The sequence below is a fragment of the Leptopilina heterotoma genome, unplaced genomic scaffold (genome assembly GCF_015476425.1).
Source record: "Leptopilina heterotoma isolate Lh14 unplaced genomic scaffold, ASM1547642v1 Lhet_0, whole genome shotgun sequence".
NCBI lineage: Eukaryota > Metazoa > Arthropoda > Insecta > Hymenoptera > Figitidae > Leptopilina > Leptopilina heterotoma.
This window is the reverse complement of record NW_025110811.1, coordinates 125,501-146,597: the sequence shown is the minus strand read 5'-3', so window position 1 is coordinate 146,597 and position 21,097 is coordinate 125,501. Positions and strand designations below refer to the sequence as shown.

The 21,097-nt window shown below is 20.5% G+C and overlaps 3 protein-coding genes across 7 annotated transcripts in view; 1 reads left to right on the top strand and 2 right to left on the bottom strand.

The window, feature by feature from the left end:
• Window positions 1–21,097, bottom strand: part of LOC122503188 — a 318,272-nt gene that overhangs the window by 257,779 nt on the left and 39,396 nt on the right. The window lies entirely within an intron of this gene.
• On the top strand, window positions 490–8,130 carry LOC122503629 (lysosomal acid glucosylceramidase-like). The gene is made up of 9 exons (XM_043614282.1): window positions 490–638; window positions 1,159–1,362; window positions 1,498–1,630; window positions 2,940–3,093; window positions 3,497–3,657; window positions 5,957–6,351; window positions 6,554–6,782; window positions 7,002–7,115; window positions 7,224–8,130. The coding sequence occupies exons 1-9, from the start codon at window positions 587–589 to the stop codon at window positions 7,324–7,326; spliced, it is 1,545 nt and encodes a 514-aa protein (XP_043470217.1). The 5' UTR covers window positions 490–586; the 3' UTR covers window positions 7,327–8,130.
• Window positions 16,003–20,048, bottom strand: LOC122509709 (chymotrypsin-2-like). Its single transcript, XM_043623961.1, has 4 exons — window positions 20,043–20,048; window positions 19,643–19,750; window positions 18,952–19,173; window positions 16,003–16,152 (listed from the first exon to the last, which is right to left on the bottom strand). The coding sequence occupies exons 1-4, from the start codon at window positions 20,046–20,048 to the stop codon at window positions 16,003–16,005; spliced, it is 486 nt and encodes a 161-aa protein (XP_043479896.1).

The window sequence follows — 21,097 nt, the reverse complement described above, 5'->3', positions numbered from 1 at the left end:
TTAACCTACAATTGTACACGAGTTTCTTTAAAAATGTAATTTTATTATTTAAAATTTTATTTAAATTAGTCAAAAGAGATCAATTATTTCAAAATTTGTTAATTAAATTCTTTATGTGAATTTTTGATAAATTTTTAGTAAATATTTATTATTAATTAGTTGCTAAATTTTTAGTAGATATTTATTATTAATTAGTTGCTAAATTTTTAGTAGATATTTATTATTAATTAGTTGCTAAATTTTTAGTAGATATTTATTATTAATTAGTTGCTAAATTTTTAGTAGATATTTATTATTAATTAGTTGCTAAATTATTAGTACACAATATCTATTGATATATTAATAGTTAATTATAATTAGCAGCTAAGTATAGTTGCACAACATTTGAAAAAAGGGTCAAAACATAATAGTTTGCGTGAAACTGAGACTTGAACTTATCTTATCTAAAGATAAGAATTCAATTATGTTTTTGTAGTGGAGTGCAAGTGAAAAAAAAGAAATTTCGAAGACAATGAAGTAACATCTGATAAATGATACCTATAAAAAGAGTTCATTTTGTAAATGAAAATCTTCAGTGAACAGTCGAATGCATTTTGTCACGATGAGATTATTAACAGTGCTAATTGCATTTCTTTCAGGTAATGCTTGAGGAACTTTTATTATAAAAACCTTATAGAAATTTTTGACATTTTCAATTTTACTTATTCAATACTTTTTACTGTATTAAACTCAATATATTATTAATTGCAAAAAAATAATTGACTCAAACTTTTTTAAAGGAAAAAAATATATTGTGTTCATATTTATTTATTTAATCATTTATTTATTTAGTCATTTATTTAGTAATTTGTTTATTTAAATATTTATTTAGTTATTTATTTATTTATTAATTTGTTAATTTAAATATTTATTTAGTTATTTACATATTTATTTATTTATTCATTTATTTATTTATTTATTTATTTATTTATTTCTCTAAATATTTATTTAGTTATTTATTTAGTGATTTATTTATTTATTTACTTATTTAGTTATTTATTTATTTGGTTATTTATTTATTCAGTCATTTCTTAATTTAATTATTTATTTAGTTATTTATTTATTTTAAATTTTTTAATCTTAGACGGGGAAATGTATTAACTAAAAAACAATTTACAGCAAGGATTTTTTCGCATGGCTGTGAAAATTTTCAAACAGTTAAAGGCGACAGTGGATACTGTATTTGTGACTCAAATTACTGTGATAAAGTTCCAAATGCAATGAAAACACAGGATCTGTTGGATTATACAATTATTTCATCGAGTAAAAATGGTCTTCGATTTCAGGTTAACAATGGAAAATTTGGAAATGAAATTCAAGGTTGTAAGTACAATTTTAAATTCAGTGTAATTTTAATTAATTTTTAATTCACTGTACCTATCTGATTTACTTGTTAGAATTTTCAAAAAGTATTTCGGGAATTTTTCTTATGGAAATAAATTTTGTTTCTATTTCCAGCTACCTATATAAAAATTACCATTGACCAAACAAAAACATATCAGAATATTCTTGGTTTCGGTGGTTCATTGACGGACTCTGTTGGTGTAAATCTAAAATCCTTATCGGATGACATGCAAAAAAAACTCTTAGGGTATGAAAATAGTCGAAAAATATTATTCATATTTAGTAAAAAATTGTTATACCATATTAATTCTTTTAGTTTAATTAGCAATACAAAATCAGAACCAAATTTTATTTTTAAATTCAAAATAAAAAAAGAAAACCTAATAATAATTGATATTCAATAATTTTCAAAGTTTTTATACAACTTTTGTCAAAATTTCAATTATTTTCAAAAATTTTTCTCAATTCAATAATTTTTAATTTCTACTATTTGAATAAAATTTTCCAAAAGAATTCAATCATTTAAAAAAAAATTTTGATAAATTTTTACGCAAACATTTAATTACTTTAAAAAATAATAAAATTTTCACAAGAATTCAATTATTTTTATAAATAGTAAAAATTTTTACAGGGATTCAATTATTTTCATAAGTAATGAAATTCTTTTTTTGGAAATCAATTATTTTTATAAATAATATAAAAGTCATCGTAGAATTTCAATTATTTTCAAAAGTAATAAAATTCTTCGCAGAAAATCAATTATGTTACAAAATTTTTTTAAAATTCTCGTCAAATTTTCAATTATTTTTAAATATTTTCAAAGAATTTTAACAAAAAATTTTCTGAAAAATTTCAATATTCTAAACTTTTTATCAGTTCCGATGATTTTTAATATCTACTATTTTTATTAATTTTTCCAAAAGAATTTAATTATTTAAAAAAAATTTTTAATAACATTGAATAATTTTAATTAATAATAAAATTCTTTTTAGGAATTTAATTATTTTCATAAATAATAAAAACTCATCGCAGAATCTCAATTATTTTTAATCACAATTTTAATCGAATTCCTTGAAAAATATCCTAATTATTGTTAAAAATATGATTTAAATTTGTCATAAGAATTCAATTATTTAAAAATTTGTTGTTAAAATTATTTTTAAGAATTGAATTTCAAGAAACATTCAATTATTTATTATTCAATAAATTATTTATTTTTGAATTTAAATAATTGAATTCTCGTAGAATTTTGTAATAAAAATTGATTTAAAATTCAATTTGAATGCTTATGGAAAAATAATAATGATTAAATACTTATTTAAAAAATAAGTTATTGGTATTTTTTTATTATTTCCAAAATAAATTCTAGTATTCAAAAATATGGTAAAATTTTTTATTTTTCGAAATTAACTTTAGTATGAAAGAAAGGTGAATTTTTTTTTTAAATTATTTTAATCAATTTTTTTTTCTTAATTAAAAAACAAGAACTTTTAAATTCTTAATGAATTTTTTTTCTGCAAAATATTATTACAATTAGAATAATTAAAATTTTTTAGTTCCTACTTTGGTCCTGAAAGTATTGAGTACAATTTAGTCCGAGTACCAATGGGGGTTTCTGATTTTTCTGCAAGACCCTACAGCTATGCAATGACAGAAAATGATTTTGACTTGGAAGACTTTAAATTGGTTGAAGAAGATTATGAATATAAGGTAACAATATTGTCTCCAAATTTAAATATTAGTAAAAATTGATTCAAACATTTCAAAGAAATTATATTGTTAACTAAAAGAAATATTTCTTCGGTTTTCAGAAATCTTTTACTTGAATGAAAGAAACATTTTTATTTTAATAAATGCTAATATTTTTTTTTATTCAAAAGCAAAAAAAAAACATTAAACAAATAATTATTGTTTATAAAATATTTTTATAAAAAAATAAAAATGTATTTAGTTTATTTTTTAAAACAAATTTTTCTTTACGTAAAATAAAATTAAGAGAATTAATTAGAGAAAAAATTTCGAAAAAGTTATTTCAAGGACATTTTTTTTACTATTTATTTTACTATTTAGATTAAATATTGTAAGTAATCGATTGATAATACTTGATATATAGATACCGATCCTGAAAAATATTAATTCAATGTCTGAGAGAAAAGTAAACTTAATTGCTTCTCCGTGGAGTCCGAGTCCATGGATGAAAACTGTACCCGAGTGGAATGGAAATGGACTTCTTCGACGCGAATATTGGCAAACATGGGCTAATTATTTCGTAAAGTGAGTATAACGAGTTAATTATAAAATTTAATGTATAAATGGGCGATTTTACTAAAGGTGACACATTTCTCTACTTCGATTTTTATATAATTTTTTTTTTTTTTTTTTTTTTTTGTGGTAAACTAAACTGTTTTATTTATTAAAATTAGGTATAGACCGTTTTCTTTTTTTAAAATTCTATATAATTTTTCAAAATTAATTTTTCTTTAAATTCAAAAGACAGAAATAAAAGTTGAGCAAAAATGTTTAAAAAAGATTACAAACAAAATCACTTTATATAAATTTCTTTTGACATTAAAAAAAACATGACATAAAATTAATTAGACATAAGATGACATAAATTATAATTTACATACAATTCAATTGGCATAAACTTCAATTACAAAAATTTCATTTGACACGAACTTCAATTGACATAAATTTAATTTGACATAAACTTAAATTAACATAAACTTAAATTTACATAAAATTTATTTCACGTAAACTTCAGTTGACACAAATTTAATTTGACCTAAATTTAATTTGACATAAATTTCAATTAACATAAACTTCAATTGACTCAAATTTAATTTGACACAAATTTAATTTGACCTAAATTTAATTTGACATTAACTTCAATTGACATAAAATTCATTTGACATTAACTTCAGTTGACACAAATTTAATTTGACCTAAATTTAATTTGACATTAACTTCAATTGACATAAAATTCATTTGACATTAACTTCAGTTGACACAAATTTAATTTGACCTAAATTTAATTTGACATAAACTTCAATTAACATAAACTTCAATTGACTCAAATTTAATTTGACATAAATTTAATTTGACGTATACTTCAATTGACATAAAATTCATTTGACGTAAACTTCAGTTGACACAAATTTAATTTGACCTAAATTTAATTTGACATTAACTTCAATTGACGTAAAATTCATTTGACATTAACTTCAGTTGACACAAATTTAATTTGACCTAAATTTAATTTGACATAAATTTCAATTAACATAAACTTCAATTGACTCAAATTTAATTTGACATAAATTTAATTTGACGTATACTTCAATTGACATAAACTTCAATTGACATAAAATTCATTTGACATTAACTTCAGTTGACACAAATTTAATTTGACCTAAATTTAATTTGACATTAACTTCAATTGACATAAAATTCATTTGACATTAACTTCAGTTGACACAAATTTAATTTGACCTAAATTTAATTTGAGAGAAACTTCAATTTAATACTCATTTTTGAGATACGTATTTCATTTGGCATAAATTTAAATTAATTCATTTAACATAAACTTTAGTTGACAAAATGTCATTTAACATAAAATTCACTTGTCATAAATTTCATTTGACGTAAGATGATTATACGCGATTTTTGAAATAGGTCAATGACAACATTCTTGATAATATTACTTTGGTTTCATTCAAAATTTAACTAAACATATTTTTATGTTAAATGAACATTATGCCAAAGAAAATATATATCAAATGAATTTTTATGTCACATTAAATTTATGTTAAATGAATTATTGTGTCAAATATAAATGAAAATGATGTGAAATAAATCTTTCTGTCAAATATGATGAAATTTATTCCTATCAAATGTGTTTTTTTTTGTTTAATAAACTTTACGTCAAATTAACTTTTTGTCAAATTAGCTTTTATATCAAATAAATTGTTTCTGTCAAATATAATGAAATTCATATCTAATGAATTTTGATGTTTAATGAACTTTATGACAAAAAGAAATTTTTGTTAAATGAATTTTTATGTCAAATTAAATTGTTTATGTTAAATGAATTTTTCTGGCAAATATAATGAAATTTATGTCAAACAAATTTTTATGTCAAATAAAATTAATGTCAAATGAGTTTTATGTCAAAATGTAATTTTTTATCATATATTTTTGTTTTTTTGTTGTTAATATTTAATCATTATGTCAAATGACATTTATGTTAAACGAATTGTTGGTCAAATGAATTTTATGTCTATTACATTTTATTTCAAGTGATTTTTATGTTAAATGAAATTTATTTCAAGTAGTTTTTATGCTAAAGGAAATTTATTTCAAGTGGTTTTTATGTTAAATGAAATTTATTTCAAGCGATTCTTATGTTAAATGAAATTTATTTCAAGTAATTTTTATGTTAAATAAAATTTATGTTTCACTTTGACTTTTTTTTAATGTCAAATGTGAATTATGGTAAATGCATTTTATAGTAAGTTATTTTTTATATGACAAATAATAATAAAATTAATTCAACACGAAAATATCGTGAAATTAGATTTTTTCAAGAGTACAAAAAGGAGGAATTATATTTTTGGGGTACAACTGTTCAAAATGAACCGGTAATAGCACATCTTATGTCAGTTGGTATGCCAACAATGACATGGTACGCAGACGACCAACGTGAATGGCTAACAAAATTTCTGGGTCCAATAATGAAGAAAGCAGATCTAGATGACATTAAAATTATAGTAGGCGATGGTCAAAGGGCCCTACTAACAGATTATGTTCCAAAAATTCTCAACACCAACGAAGCAAAAAGTGTTGTTTCCGGCATAGGTGCTCATTGGTATTTTGATTGGTTAACGCCATTAAATACACTGGATAAAATGAAGAATACATATCCAGGACAATTTCTCATTTATACCGAAGCATCAGAGGGGGTACTTGAACGTAAGTAGAATTATATAAAATAAATTTTTCTTTCCTCAAATTTTAATATAAATTACAGTTAAAGTTTTATATTTTTTAATTACTATTTTAATAACTATTTCAATAACCATTTTAATAACTATTTTAATAAATATTTTAACAACTATTTTAATAAATATTTTAACAACTATTTTAATAAATATTTCAATATAAATAATTTAAGCTCCAAAAGTAAAACTCGGCTCATGGAAACGAGCGGAAAATTATGCGAGGAATATTATTGACAACTTATCGCATTGGGTAATTGGTTGGATAGATTGGAATATGGCTTTAAATATGCAAGGTGGTCCCAATTGGGTTAGTAATTTTGTCGATTCGGCGATACTTGTAAATGCATCGGCGAATGCATTTTACAAGCAACCAATGTACTATGCCATGGGACACTTTTCCAAGTAAGAGAGTAATTTTTTCTATACTTTCATAGCAAAACCGACAATATCCCCAATTTCTGTCATCAGTTTTGCTATAAAATTATACTGTTAATAAAATCCAAAAATGTTAAATTAATCCAAAAGTTTACTTTAAGTTTAAAAATAAACAAAAAGCCGAAAAAAGTAGTTTTAGTCACAATGCTGAATGTAGTATCAAAAAAAAAAAGTTTTTTTTTGTAGATTCGTACCAGAAGGAAGTCAAAGAATAAGCACCATTAAAAATGGCATTCATGACATTAAGCACATTGCATTTTTGACACCCGAAAAAGCTACCGTTTTGGTACTAATGAATCCGTAAGTAATCAATATAGAAACTAAAAATTAATAAAAGAGAAAAAAGGAAAGAAAATAATATTTAATGTGTGCAAAAAGAACAAGAAATAATTTTCATTTTTTCTTTAGATACAGTATAAGAAAAAATGTTTTTCTGGAAGATGCATCAAAAGGAACCGTGACACTAACTCTACCCGAAAATTCAATACACACTGTTGTGTATTGGAATTGAAATTATTAATTTAATAATTATTAATTTAATAATTACTAAATTAATAATAATTGATTAACATAGATTTTATGGATTATATGTATGAATCCATTTATAAGGAATTTTCAACAAAATTTCATATTAAAATATATTGGAGGATAAACATCAAAGTTTTGATGAAATTATAAATGCTGTATGGAACAAGATAGGTTCTCTAAAGCTCCACAACGAACAAGTTAACACGTCTTCAATTCCTCACGAGGACAAGAAAAAATATCGTATCAGTAAAAAGAAGACTAACTGTATATAGACAAAAGAAAATGAAACTCAAGTTTGCAACATTTTTAAAAGAGGAAAAATGATAAAAAATAACTTTTGTTAAGATAAACATCAAAATTTTAGATGATGATGATGATTTTAGATTTTTTTTTTTTTTTTTAAATTTTAGATTTTGATGTTAAATTTTTAAGAAATTAACTTTTTCAAATTTAAACTATTTCGAAAAAATTTATCCACTTGTATTTAATCAAAATTTTTATTTAACTAATCTAAAAATTACTCATTCACTCGCCCTAGGTAAATTATTATATCATTACCAAAAATTCATAAAAAGGAATAACATCTAATAATAGTTTTAATATAGATTTAAAAATTTATAATCTGATTTGTAAATAAAATACTTTTATTATTAATTAATTTAATTATTCGGTTGTTAATAAATGACAAAATGTTGACCAAAATTCAAGAAGGAAAGACAAAAAGAATTGTCCAAGGTAAATTATTACCATTACAGGCTTCGTACTCGATAATTAATTTTCAAAAAGTAGCTCAAAGACAGGAAAAAAGTAGTAAAAAAAAAAGTAGCTATTGAAAAATTAAACTTGAAGACTAGATTTTTTTTATAATTTCTTAATTACATTCAAAAATAGAATAATTTTTTAAAATAAATATTTAAATACTTATTTATATTGTCTAAAGGAATTTCTAAAAATTACAAAAGTAATTCTTTCAAAATTCAATCATTTTCTTCTTCCAATTTATAAATAAAATTAATCAAAACTTTAATCACTTTATTTTATTCAATTCTAAATCAATTCTTTTTAGAAAGTTCTACGAGAATTCAATTATTTAAATACAAAAATAAATAATTTATTGAATAATTGAACATTTCTTAAAATTCAATTTTTTAAAGCACTTTATCAACAATTTTCAAATAATTGAATTTTTACGAAGAATTGCATTAAAATTTTTCATAATGATTAAATTCATTCAAGAAATATAATTAAAAATGGATTGAAAATAATTATTATAATCTAAGAATCAAATTATATTAAATTTTTTTTAAATAATTGCATTTTTTCGAAAAATTTCATTCAAATTTTTAAGAATAATTGCGTTGTTATAGCGGGATTAGTTTTAAATTATATTAAAAATAATTTAAATCCTTCAATGAGTTTTATTATTTATGAAAATAATTAAATTTTTTTTCATCGAAATTTAATAAAGTTTTTGAAATATTTGCATTCTTGAGAAAAATTTTAAAAAAATCTTTTTAAAGAAATTATTTTTTTCAAAACTTTTTTGAATATTGTGTTTTAAATAATTGAATTTCTTTGAAGATTATATATTATTTATAAATATAAATGAATTCTTTCAAAAAACATTAGTAAAATTATATTGAAACAGTTCAATTATTATAAAGAATTTCATTATTAAAATTTTACAAAATAATTGAATTCTTTTAAAGAATTTTATAAAAACTTTAAAGAATAGTCTTTGCATTTTGCGTGGAATTCATTTAAAATTGTATTAAAAATAATTGAATTCTTGCAACGATTATTATTAAAATTTTAAAAAAGTAATTGAATTTCCAAGAAGAACTTTATTGTTTATAAAAATAATTGAATTCTTGCGAAGAAATTTATAAAAATCTATTTAAATAATTGATTTTTTTCGAAAAATATTAGGAAAATTCTGTTTGAACTTTGAAATAATTGAATTACGAAATAATTTGTGAAAATAATTGAATCGTTTGAAGAATTTTATTAAAAAAATTTTGAAAATAATTGCGTTTTTGGAGATGAATTTTATTATTTATGAAGATATTTGAAAATTAGATGAGAATTTTTAAAAATTTTCGACCATAATTGAATTTTTGGGAATAATTTTATTATTTGTGAAAATAATTGAATTCTTGCAACGAATTTTATTAAAATTTTTAAAATAAATATTTGAATTCCTCAGAAGAATTTTATTATTTTTAAAAATAATTGAATTCATCAGAAGAATTTTATTATTTTTAAAAATAATTGAATTCTTCGAAAGTTTATTAATTTTTGTTAAAAATAATTGAATTCTAGCGAAGAATTTCATAAAAATTTCTGAAAATAATTGAATTCCTGCGAATAATTTTATTATTCGTGAAGATAATTGAATTTTTCTGAAGAATTTCATTAAAATTTTTGAAAATAATTAAATTCTTTCAACAAATATAATTAAAACTGAATTTGAAATTAATGATTAAATTCTAATAAATAAATTATATCAAACTTATTTTGAATAATTGCATTTTTCGCGGAATTCTTTTAAAATTGTATTAAAAATAATTGAAATCCTGCGATGAGTTTTAATATTTATAAAAATAATTGAATTCTTGCAACGATTATTATTAAAATTTTAAAAAATAATTGAATGCATGTGAAAATTTGTTTATTTATGAAAATAATTGAATTTTTGCGAAGAAATTTATTTTAAAAAAAATGTAAATAATTGATTTCCTCAGAAATTTTTATTATTTTCGAAAATAATTCAATATTTGCGAAGAATTTTATATAAACATGTTTTAAATTACCTATTCAATTTCATTTGAGAAATTTTTTATTAATATAGTAGATATTAAAAATAATTAAATTAGTAAATAAAAGACTTTTCTTTTCTGTAGGTACTTTAATAATCTTTCGTTATTTTCGAAAAATATTTTTCCAAAGAAAAATTCATTACTCGGTTATTAATAAATGACAAAATGTTGACCAACATCCAAGAAGAAAAAGACAAAAATAATTGATTCTTTTTGAGGAGTTAGAGTGTGTATAATAAATTGGTGAAATTAATATAGAAATTTTCTGACCCGTGACATTACGACTAGTTTTATTTTCTTTTATGGAGGTGAATTAATTTCGCGCATACGGCAAAAACAGAGATCATTCATAATTCAACTGCGAAGGAAGTGAGGACATTATTTAAAGGATTTATGTTGGCGATTGCGGGCCATTTATTGTTATTATTATTATTATCACTATATAGAGAAAATGTTGAATTGACCAATGTTGGAAGAAAATATAAGTGGGTCAGATTCAGTGCTTGTCTAAAATTTCGAATGATTAGAGGGAGAGAGAGAGAGACTTTATCTGTATCTATAGCTAGTATTATCGGGAGGCGAAGGACGTTTGACGCTTCCTGGATATGTTGCTATAGTGGGTTAGCAGTCCAAGGTCTGATATCGTTCCACACAGAGTGCAAAGAGTGAGAGCCGGCCCAGGGTAACTTCATTTTCTGACCCATTTTATATACGAACACAAACTACTTCAATATTCCAGATAAACTCATGCAAAACTATATAAAGTTCAATGTCAGTGTCAATGCCATTCTCTAACTTTCGATAATAATCAGTTTAGAAAATGAAAATTTTAATTTAATTTTTTTTATTTAATTTTTTTTATTTAATTTTAAAAAAGTAACTTTTCAAACTGAAAAGAATAGTAAATAACTAACTGTCACGTCATCGTGACGTATTTTTAATAATATTAATTAACAAATAATTGTTTAACAACAAATTGTAATAACAAATACACGGTGTCTACTATTTTCGTTCAAGAAAATTCCCAGCTTTGTCCTAATTTTTCCCGGTTTTTTTTTCATCAAATTTAAATTTATTTGCTTTCGAACATAAATAAATCTACAAATAACTTTCAAAAAATTTTATTCGATTTTTTAATTTTTATGAATAATTAAATTCTATTGACAAGTTTCTTTAAATTTTTTGAAAAACCTATTTTTTTAATAATTTTAATCAAAAATTTGGAAAATAATTGAATTAAAGAAAAAAATTTTTTCAATTTTTTAAAATAATCTTGTCTGTTCATAATTATAATTGAAAATTTGATTAACTCAATTTTATTAAAGTGTAACTAATTGAATTGTTGCAAAGAATTTTACTATTTATCAAAATAATTGAATCCTTCCAAAGAATGTTATTACAAATTTATGAAAATAATTAAATGTTTGCGTCGAATTTTATGGAAATTTATGAAAATCATTGAATTGTGAAGAAAAACTTAATTATTTATAAAAATAATTGAAATTTTGAGGAGAATTTAAAAAAAAATTTAAACATAATTGAATTTTTGCGATGAATTTTATTACTCTTGAAAATAATTGAATTATTTTTTAGAATTTTAGGGAAATTTATGAAAATCATTGAATTGTGGAGAACAATTTAATTATTTATAAAGATAATGGAAATTTTAAGTAGAATTCAAAAAAATTTTCAAACATAATTGAATTTCTGCGAAGAATTTTATTACTTTTGAAAATAATTGAATTGTTTTTCAGAATTTCATGCAAATTTATGAAAATCATTGAATTGTGGAGAACAATTTTAATAATTTTGAAAATAATTGAATTCTTGGGACGAATTTTATTATTATTTTTGAAAATAATTGAGTTTTTGGAGAACAATTTAATTATTTAAAAAGATAATTGAAAATTAGGTGAGAATTATTTTAAATTTTTGACCATAATTGAATTTCTGAGAAGAATTTTAATACTTTTGAAAATAATTGAATTCTTGAGACGAATTTTATTATTATTTTTGAAAATAATTGAATTGTGCAGAATAATTTAATTATTTATAAAATCAATTGAAATTTTGAGGAGAATTTAAAAAAAATTTAAACATAATTGAATTTCTGCGAAGAATTTTATTACTTTTGAAAATAATTGAATTTGTTTTTAGAATTTTATGGAAATTTGTGAAAATATTTGAATTCTTGTGAGGAATATTTTTTAAAAATAATATTCAAAAGAATTTAGTAAATCTGAAGAATTTTGCTATTTATGGAAATAATTGAATTCTTGGGAAGAATTTTTTTACGGTTTCTAGAAATAATTGAATTCTATTGACGAATTTTAATAAAATTTTTAAGAATAATTATACATTCTTCGTTGAATTCGATTAAAATTGTATGAAAAATAATTGAAATTTTGCAATGAGAATTTTACTATTTATGAAAATAATTTATATTGCAAAGAAAGTTTTAAAAATAAAATTATAATAACGGTGACTAACTTCTCTTGATTATTTTCGAAAAATTTAAATAAAATTCTTTAAAAGAAGTTAATTATTTTTAATAGAATGTAAAGAAATTTCAATTATATCAAAAAATTTCAATTATTTGTTTATAAAAATTCAATTATCTTGAAACAACAGAATTGAAAAATTTCAAAAATGTTATTTTTCAGAAATTTCAGAAAAAACTTTGCGAGAATTCAATTTTATTAAAAAATGTTAAGTGTGTATCTTTTTTTAAATTAACTAATAAAAATTTTAATTATTAATATTCGCTCAAAGAAACATAAATACATTAGAATGTAACTCTTTATAAAATTCAATTATTTATCAATTATTAAATTAAAATACTTTGAAAATTCGATTTGTTAAAAAGTTTTTAATGAAATTCTTTAACAAATTTAATTATTTTCAGTTGAATTTCACAAAATTTCTATTAAATCGATAATTTTTTAAAATTTATTTACATACTATTATTGAATCAGTGGCTTATTATCTACTGTCAAATGAATTATTTTTAACTAATTCAAATTTAGAGAACAGTATAAATATCTATAAAAATTGAAATAAAAAGCGATTTTTTAAAAACAAATTAAAATAATAAAACTTTTTTTAATTTGGTGAAAAAATTCCTTTAACAAATTGTAATAACAAACAATAATTAACAACTTCAATAAATTATAAATTTATTTATTTTCATAGTAAACTTTACTTCGAAAATAGTAAAATTTACTGTATTTCAAAATTTAAATTAACTTCGGAATTAGTAAAATTTGCTATATTTTGATATTAAAATTGGCTATATCTTGGTATGAGAATTTTCTAAATAATTGACACTAATTTTTTGCAAAAGCAACTAACTTTGCTACGTATATTGTACCATTAAAAATATTGTAAATTTTACTATTTCAGAAATTAAATTTAATATAAAAATATTGTAAATTTTACTCTCTTCAAAATAAACAGTGATTACTTAATAAATGAAAATATAAATTATAATGTAAATTTTAAATTAAAATTAAAAGTAAAAATAATAGTTAATAAATTAAGTGAAATTCATTTCTAGATTAAATTTACTTTAAAATTAGTAAATACTGCTTTATTTTTGCACTAAACTTTATTTAATAAATAGTCAAATTTACAATATATTTTTATATCTATTTAAATTAACTCTTATAATTTAGAAAATTGAAATAATTTCACGAATTAAAATTTTCTATTCAATTTAATATTGTTCTGTAAATATTAAATAAAATACAAAAACGAAAAGTTTACTCTTTTTTTAAAAAAAAAAAAAAAAGTTATATTTTAAACAATTGAATACGAGAGAGAGGACGAAAAAATGTTTTAAGTTGATTGAATAAAAAAGGAAACAATTGTGTTTTTTTTCAACTCTACACTCGCATGTATGCTGAAACTATTCATTCTCTTCGCAAGACTGCCTATTTCTCTCTCGGGTTCAATCACAAAAAATAACTGCAATTTTATTAGAATGAGAATAAAAAAAAACGAATAAAATTCAATACAAAAAAAATGGTAATTTTTATAGATAAAGAAAAGGAAAATTAACCCTTTACTCATGAAGAAATGAATGAAAAATATTTATAAAATTCCTAATAACGTAAATTATCCAATTATTTGAATAATCTTCGTGTATTAATTTTCTGAAATTCATTTCAATTACTTTTTATATATAAATTAATAAATAAATAAGTAAATAAATAAATGAATAAATAAATAAAATATTTTTATATTTATTTATATATTATTTAATATTTAATATATAATATAATAATAAAAATTAATATTAATAATAATAATAATAATAATACCTAATAATAAATATAACATTTATTTATTTATTGTTTATTTAACACGGTTAATATTATTGAAGGTCAGTATTTGATAATATCAGTTGATTCTACTTTATCAAGGAGATACTTTAATTGATTACATTCCAAAAGAGAAAAAATTTTAACCATGAATATCCGCTCTTTCTCTCTCTCTCTGAACCAATAAAACAATAAATTCTAAAAATAACGTTTAATTTTCAAATATTATCGTGATATTGATTAATGAAAATCCATAATTATTATATTAATTATTCCGAGACAATACGTAAAATTAATATCGAATTACCTTTCGATCACAATATTAAAATTAAATTTTAATCAAATTTCAACCACAGTTCCGTTGTTCATATTTTAATAACATTTCAATTGTATATTTCAATTGCATTTCAATTGCATATAATTACATGTATAAATATTTTAAAAAAAAAATTATGTTTCAATCAATTTTGTCAATTTAAAACTTCAATTTTTAATTAAAGCAAAAATTAAAATAAAAAAAAAAATTTTTTTGCTTTGTTAAGCAAAAAAAAAATTAGAGTAAAAAACTTTCAGAAAACTGAAATTATAATATTAGTAAATATTCGTTTTTTGAATGAGAAAAAAATTAAAATTCATTTTTGGAAAAAGAAATTACTTAAATTATAATTGAAAATGTTAAAATTAATTTTTTAATTAAATGTTACATTCATTGTAATTACTAATTATAGAAGTATACAATAACAAATTGTACTTGTAAACCGGATTTGTTTAGATACAAAACACACTTTGTCTATAATGTTTGCTGATAAAAAGCAATGAAATGCTAAACACACACTGTTTTCACACAATGCGAATGAAAAGTGAAAACCATTGTCGATACATTCAATCATTAGCTGTACAAATCAAGGTCTTTAGCGTAGAAGTTCAACTCTTTCTTGTATATATAGAATTATAAATACTGACAACACGCATTTCACACCTTTTTAAAATTAAATTCATCTCAAAATTCAATCAATAACTTTATATTATTTATTTCAATGCCATTTTCTATTCACAAAATGGTATTTAATTTTTTTTCAATATCAATATTATCGACATACATTTTATGAGAAATTAAAATATTAGGAAACAATACCTAATAACAAATTTACTTCCAATAAAAATAATTCTACTTTACACCTATCGGCACTTAACACTTAAAAAAAAATTAACTAATATTACTATTTTTTTTAAATAGTTAAAAAGTAAATATTTATTTTTGCGACAAATAATATTTTTGTTTAGTGAAAAAATTTTAACAACTAAAAACTACTAAATGAAGTACTAAAAATTTACTAAGAACTTATTAAAAGATTAAAACTTATTAAAAGAATTTATTACAAAAAAAAAACTTTTTAAAAATAATAATACGATAAACAGGTATTAAAATTTAAAATATCGAATATTTGAAGAATAATTGTTTTTTGGTAAGTGTCGAATTTAGATCAACTTTAATAATACTGCAAATTGCGAAATAATCTATCCAACATTTTCATTAATCCAATTAATATAATTTGAAACTTTAATGCAAACAACTGGATAATCGAAACCACCGCAATGAAGAGGATCGCCCCATGAAACGAGACCAACAAGTACTCCATTATCTGTCAAAGCACCCCCCGAGTCAAACTAAAAATAAATTAATCCAAATGATAACTCATGGTTGTTACAGGTCAGGGAATTCAGGGAAAAGTTAGTGATTTTCATTAAAAGTACTGGGAAAAATTAAATTTTTAGAATTCATAAAAAAATTCTGAATTTTTGGGTCAAAAAGACCCAAAAAAAAAAAAAAAAAAAAAAAGACTAGGAGAAATTACCACGAATTGTAATAAAAAAATTTCAATTCTTTCTATTTCTGACAATAATTTCTTGTTAAATAACTTAATTCATGAAGAACGATAGTTCTTAAAATGCATAAAAATATTTAATGAATAATTTTATTTAAATATATCAGAATTAATTGAATTTTAAAAGAGTTGCATTTACAATTTGATAAATAAATCAACTTCAAAAGGTTTTAAATTAAAATTTTATAAAATATCAATTTCGAATGAATTCAATTAGAAATTTTAAAGAACTTAAAATTCTAAAAAATTTTAATAATTTAAATTCTTCTGAAATTAGTAAAATTTTTAATACATATTTAATTAATTATTAAAAATAATTAATCTATAGAAGAATTTTAATTAAAAACACTAAATAAAATTGGAAAAGTTACAAATAATTTCAGAAATTCAATTATTTTCAAAAGCAATAAAATTCTTCGTAAAAATTTAATTATGTTCAAAAATTTTATAATTTTATCAAATTCTTGGAAAAATTTAAATTATTTTCAAAAATTTTCTTCAATTCAATATGATTTTCAATATTTACTATTTTAATAAAATTCTCCAAAAGAATTCAATTATTTAAGAAAAATTTTAATAAAATTCTACGCAAACATTTAATTATTTTCATAAATAATAAAAATATTACAGTAATTCAATGATTCACCAATTTTTTATGAATTTCGTCGCTATAATTCCAATATTTTCGAAAATAATAAAATTTTATACATAGATTCAATTGTTTATAAATTTTTTATGAATTTCTTCTCTATAATTCCACTATTTTCATAAACAATAAAAGTTCTTACAGCGATTTAATTATTTGCAAAAGTAATAAACTTCATTTTAGGAATTCAATTATTTTCATAAATAATAAAATTCTTGACAGAAATTCTCGTCAAAATTTCAATTATCTCTATAAATAATAAAATTCTTCTCGGACATTCAATTATTTTTAAAAAATTTTCTCAATTCAACGATTTTTAATTTCCATATCTACTATTTTAGTAAGATTTTCTAAAAGAATTCAATTATATAAAAAATTTTTTGATAAAATTGTTTATGAGAATTTAATTTTAAGAAAAATTTAATTATTCAATAAATTATTTATTTTTCTATTTAAATAATTGAATTCTCGTAGAATTTACCAATAAAAATTGATTTAAAAATGAATTTCTATTAAAACTTTAAATAATTGAATATTACTAAGAATTATAGCGTGAATTTTTAGAAATAATTGAATTTTGAAACAATTTTAAATTAAAATCTTTGAAAATCTGAATTTTTTTATAATTTTAACTAACAAATTCTGTAGAATTATTTATTCAATTATTTTCAGGAAATTTAGTAAAATTCTTTGCAAAATTTTCAAACATTTTTTTAAAAATTCTCGTCATGATTTTAATCATCTTTATTAATAGCCAAATTCTTCATCCAAATTTTTCAAAAATTTTAAATAAAATTCTTGACTAAATTTTAATTATTTTTAAAAATTTTACTCATTTCAATTATTTTCAATATCTGTACTATTTTAATAAAATTTCCTAAAAGAATTCAAGTATTTAAAGAAAAATTCAATAAAATTCTAAGCAAAAATTCAATTATTTAAAAAAAATTAAATAAAATTCCAAGCAAAAATTTAATTATTTTCATAAACAATAAAAATTTCTCAGGTATTCTATTATTTATAAATTTTATTAAAATTCGTCAAAAGAGTTCAATTATTTAAAAATTAAGTAATAAAATTTTTTATGAGAATTCAATTTTAAGAAATATTCAATTATTCAAAAAATTATTTATTTTTGTATTTAAATAATTGAATTCTCATAAAATCTTCAAATAAAAATTGATTTAAAGATGAATTTTAGTTTAAATTTTAGACAATAATTGCATATTAAAAGCATGAATTTTTAGAAATAATTGAATTTTGAAAAGGTTTCAAATTAAAATCTTTGAAAATCTGAAATTTTCATATTTTTAACTAAGAATTCTGTAGAATTAATTTTTTTGAAAAAATTTAATTAACATTGTTTGGAAATTATTTGAAGTTTCCATTTTCTAATATATAATTTAATTGAAGAATTTCCGAATAATCGAAATTTTACGTAAAATTGAATTGTAAAGTAAACTTTAGCATCAAAATATAGTAAATTTTATTGTTTTCGAAATAAAGTTTAGTTCAAACACACTAAAAAAAAAGTTTTACTTTCAGCCTATTTTTGAGGCTGAATTTAAGGTGTAAACGGAGTCAGACTTTTTTTTTCCTGTGAAAGTAAAATAAATTTTACTTCTTGCGAAATGAAGTTTACTATCAAAATGTAATAAATATTACTATTGTTAAAGTACCTAAAGTTTAATTTAATATAAAAATAAAGTTGATTTTACTATTAAAAAATAGTATTTTACTATTTTCGAAGTAAATTTTAGTAACTTTGTTTATTATCAAAATATAATAAATTTTACTATATCTGAAGTAATAGTAAATTTTATTATTTCCGAAGCAAAACCTTTAAAAAATGAAGTAAATTCCTGTATCAAAATATAATAAATTTTACTGTTTCAGAAATAAATTATTTCATTATATATTGCTTATATTATATACCTGACAATTTCCCCGCATAAAATTTGGATCATATGCGCAAAAATGTTGCAATTCTCTAACACGAAACGGTCCATTATTACTTAAGCACACCTCCGATTTTTTATGATAAGTGAAAAATAAAAATTTTGCAGACAATTCTGAATTATATATTTTTCTACAAGATTTATGATTTCCAATGACAAGTTGTACTCGTTGCAAATGATCAGAAATGTAACCATTAAACTGCAATCAAAATTGTCCAATTTATCATTTTGCCAGTAAAAAAAAAATCCCGAATAAAAATAACAATAATTGAATGAAAAAATAAATTGTACCCTTTAAAAATAAAAAAGTAAAAAAAGAGTAAAATAAAAGAGTGCAGAATAGAGACTATTAAAAATCCAACGACTTCACGAAAAAAAAAAAATTCTCCCAAATTACCAACTCGAATAAACGATTTTTTTCACACTTTAAAAAACAATTGTGAAAAATATAATTAGTCTTCTATCAAATAAATTTTATTTTCATACATGAATTTAAAAATACAATTTAAATTCCTTTAGAAGAGAGAAAACATGTTCTTTTTTCTGTACTTAATTTTCGATTTTACCGTCATTGGAATTTTTATTAGCGATAAATTTTATGAATAATTGCGAAATGTGTCTAAACATTTTTTTTTTTAAATAGAAACTTTTAAACAATTTACATATACTCGACTCCATCCGGAAACTATAACAGTTTGATTAACATTTAAAGTGTGATTCAAATTTGGCAGTCGAATAACGTTGACTATACCGCTGAAGATAAAGCGATTTCTCACCTAAAGATAAATTTTTTAATTCTTTTTATAAGTTTTAAAACTTTTTTCGGATAGTTATTAAAATTTTTAATTTTCATAAAATATGAAAAATAATGAAAAAAAAATTAACAACATACTAAAATTATATTAAAAAAAATTAACAACATAAAAATTAAAAAAAAAATTACTAACAAAATAATTTAAAGAAAAGAATTAAACAATTTATTCTATTTAAAAATATTTCTTACTTTAATCAAAGCAATGTCGTTCTCTCCAGTTGTGCGATTAAATTTATTGTGAATAATAATTTTACTTGCATAATAAATTAATATTTGTCGACTTAATTTCAAACTGCCAACGACTAATTTTATTTTTCGAGGAACATTTTTGTGACTGAAAAAATAAGCACCAAGATAAAAAAATTAATTATTTAAACTATAATTTAAATATTTAAACTATCAATTTACTTTTCAAACTATTCTTTAATTATTTAATCAGTTATTCAATTATTTAAAATATTAATCAATTACTATTTAAACAGTCATTTAATTATTTAAAGCATTATTTAATTATTTAAACTATTATTTAATTATTACTCAAACTATTTATTAATTATTTAAACAATTATTTGAACAATTATTTCAAAAACTGTAACTGATAATTTACTTATTTTTATTTATTTGTAATTAATTGTTTGAATTATTATTTAATTATTTAAACAATTATATAAACTGTTATTAAATTATTTCAAAAATTGTTTCAAACACTGTAACTGATAATTTATTTATTCTTATTTATCTATAATTCGTCTTGCCGTTTGCCTCTTTTGGAACCTTTGTATATTATATTTAATATGTCTTTGTCTACATGCACTTTTCCTTCTGAGTGGAAAAAGGGAATTATTGTTCCTGTCTATAAGGATGGATCTAAAGATCAAGTAAAAAATTACAGACCGATTACTATACTCAGTGCAATCTCGAAAGTATTTGAGAGTTTAGTACTTGATGTAATTTATTTTCAGTTGTCTAATTTCATTATAGGCGAACAGCACGGCTTCGTTAGAGGCAGATCTGTGGAAACCAATTTGTGTATATTTTCTAATTTTATACTTAACAATCTTGAGCGAGGCCTCCAGGTTGATGCTGTATACACAGATTTTTCAAAAGCTTTTGATAAGGTAAATCACGATATTCTGGTGGCAAAGCTGAGGGACTTTGGGCTTTCTCAAAATTTTCTTTTATGGGTAAAATGCTATTTATCAAACAGAACGCTCACAGTTCGTGTTAATCACGACTATTCAAATGTTTTTTATGCTACATCGGGAGTGCCTCAGGGTTCGAACCTCGGACCACTTTTATTTATTTTATT

Coding starts and splice junctions, on each gene's coding strand:
- LOC122503629 (XM_043614282.1), top strand. CDS start 587: ATGCATTTTGTCACGATGAGATTATTAACAGTGCTAATTGCATTTCTT. Junction 3,094..3,496: donor AAGAAGATTATGAATATAAG/GTAACAATATTG, acceptor CTTGATATATAG/ATACCGATCCTGAAAAATAT. Junction 6,783..7,001: donor GCCATGGGACACTTTTCCAA/GTAAGAGAGTAA, acceptor TTTTTTTTGTAG/ATTCGTACCAGAAGGAAGTC.
- LOC122509709 (XM_043623961.1), bottom strand. Junction 19,174..19,642: donor TAGTTTCCGGATGGAGTCGA/GTATATGTAAAT, acceptor TTTTGATTGCAG/TTTAATGGTTACATTTCTGA. Junction 16,153..18,951: donor TTATGCGGGGAAATTGTCAG/GTATATAATATA, acceptor ATTTATTTTTAG/TTTGACTCGGGGGGTGCTTT.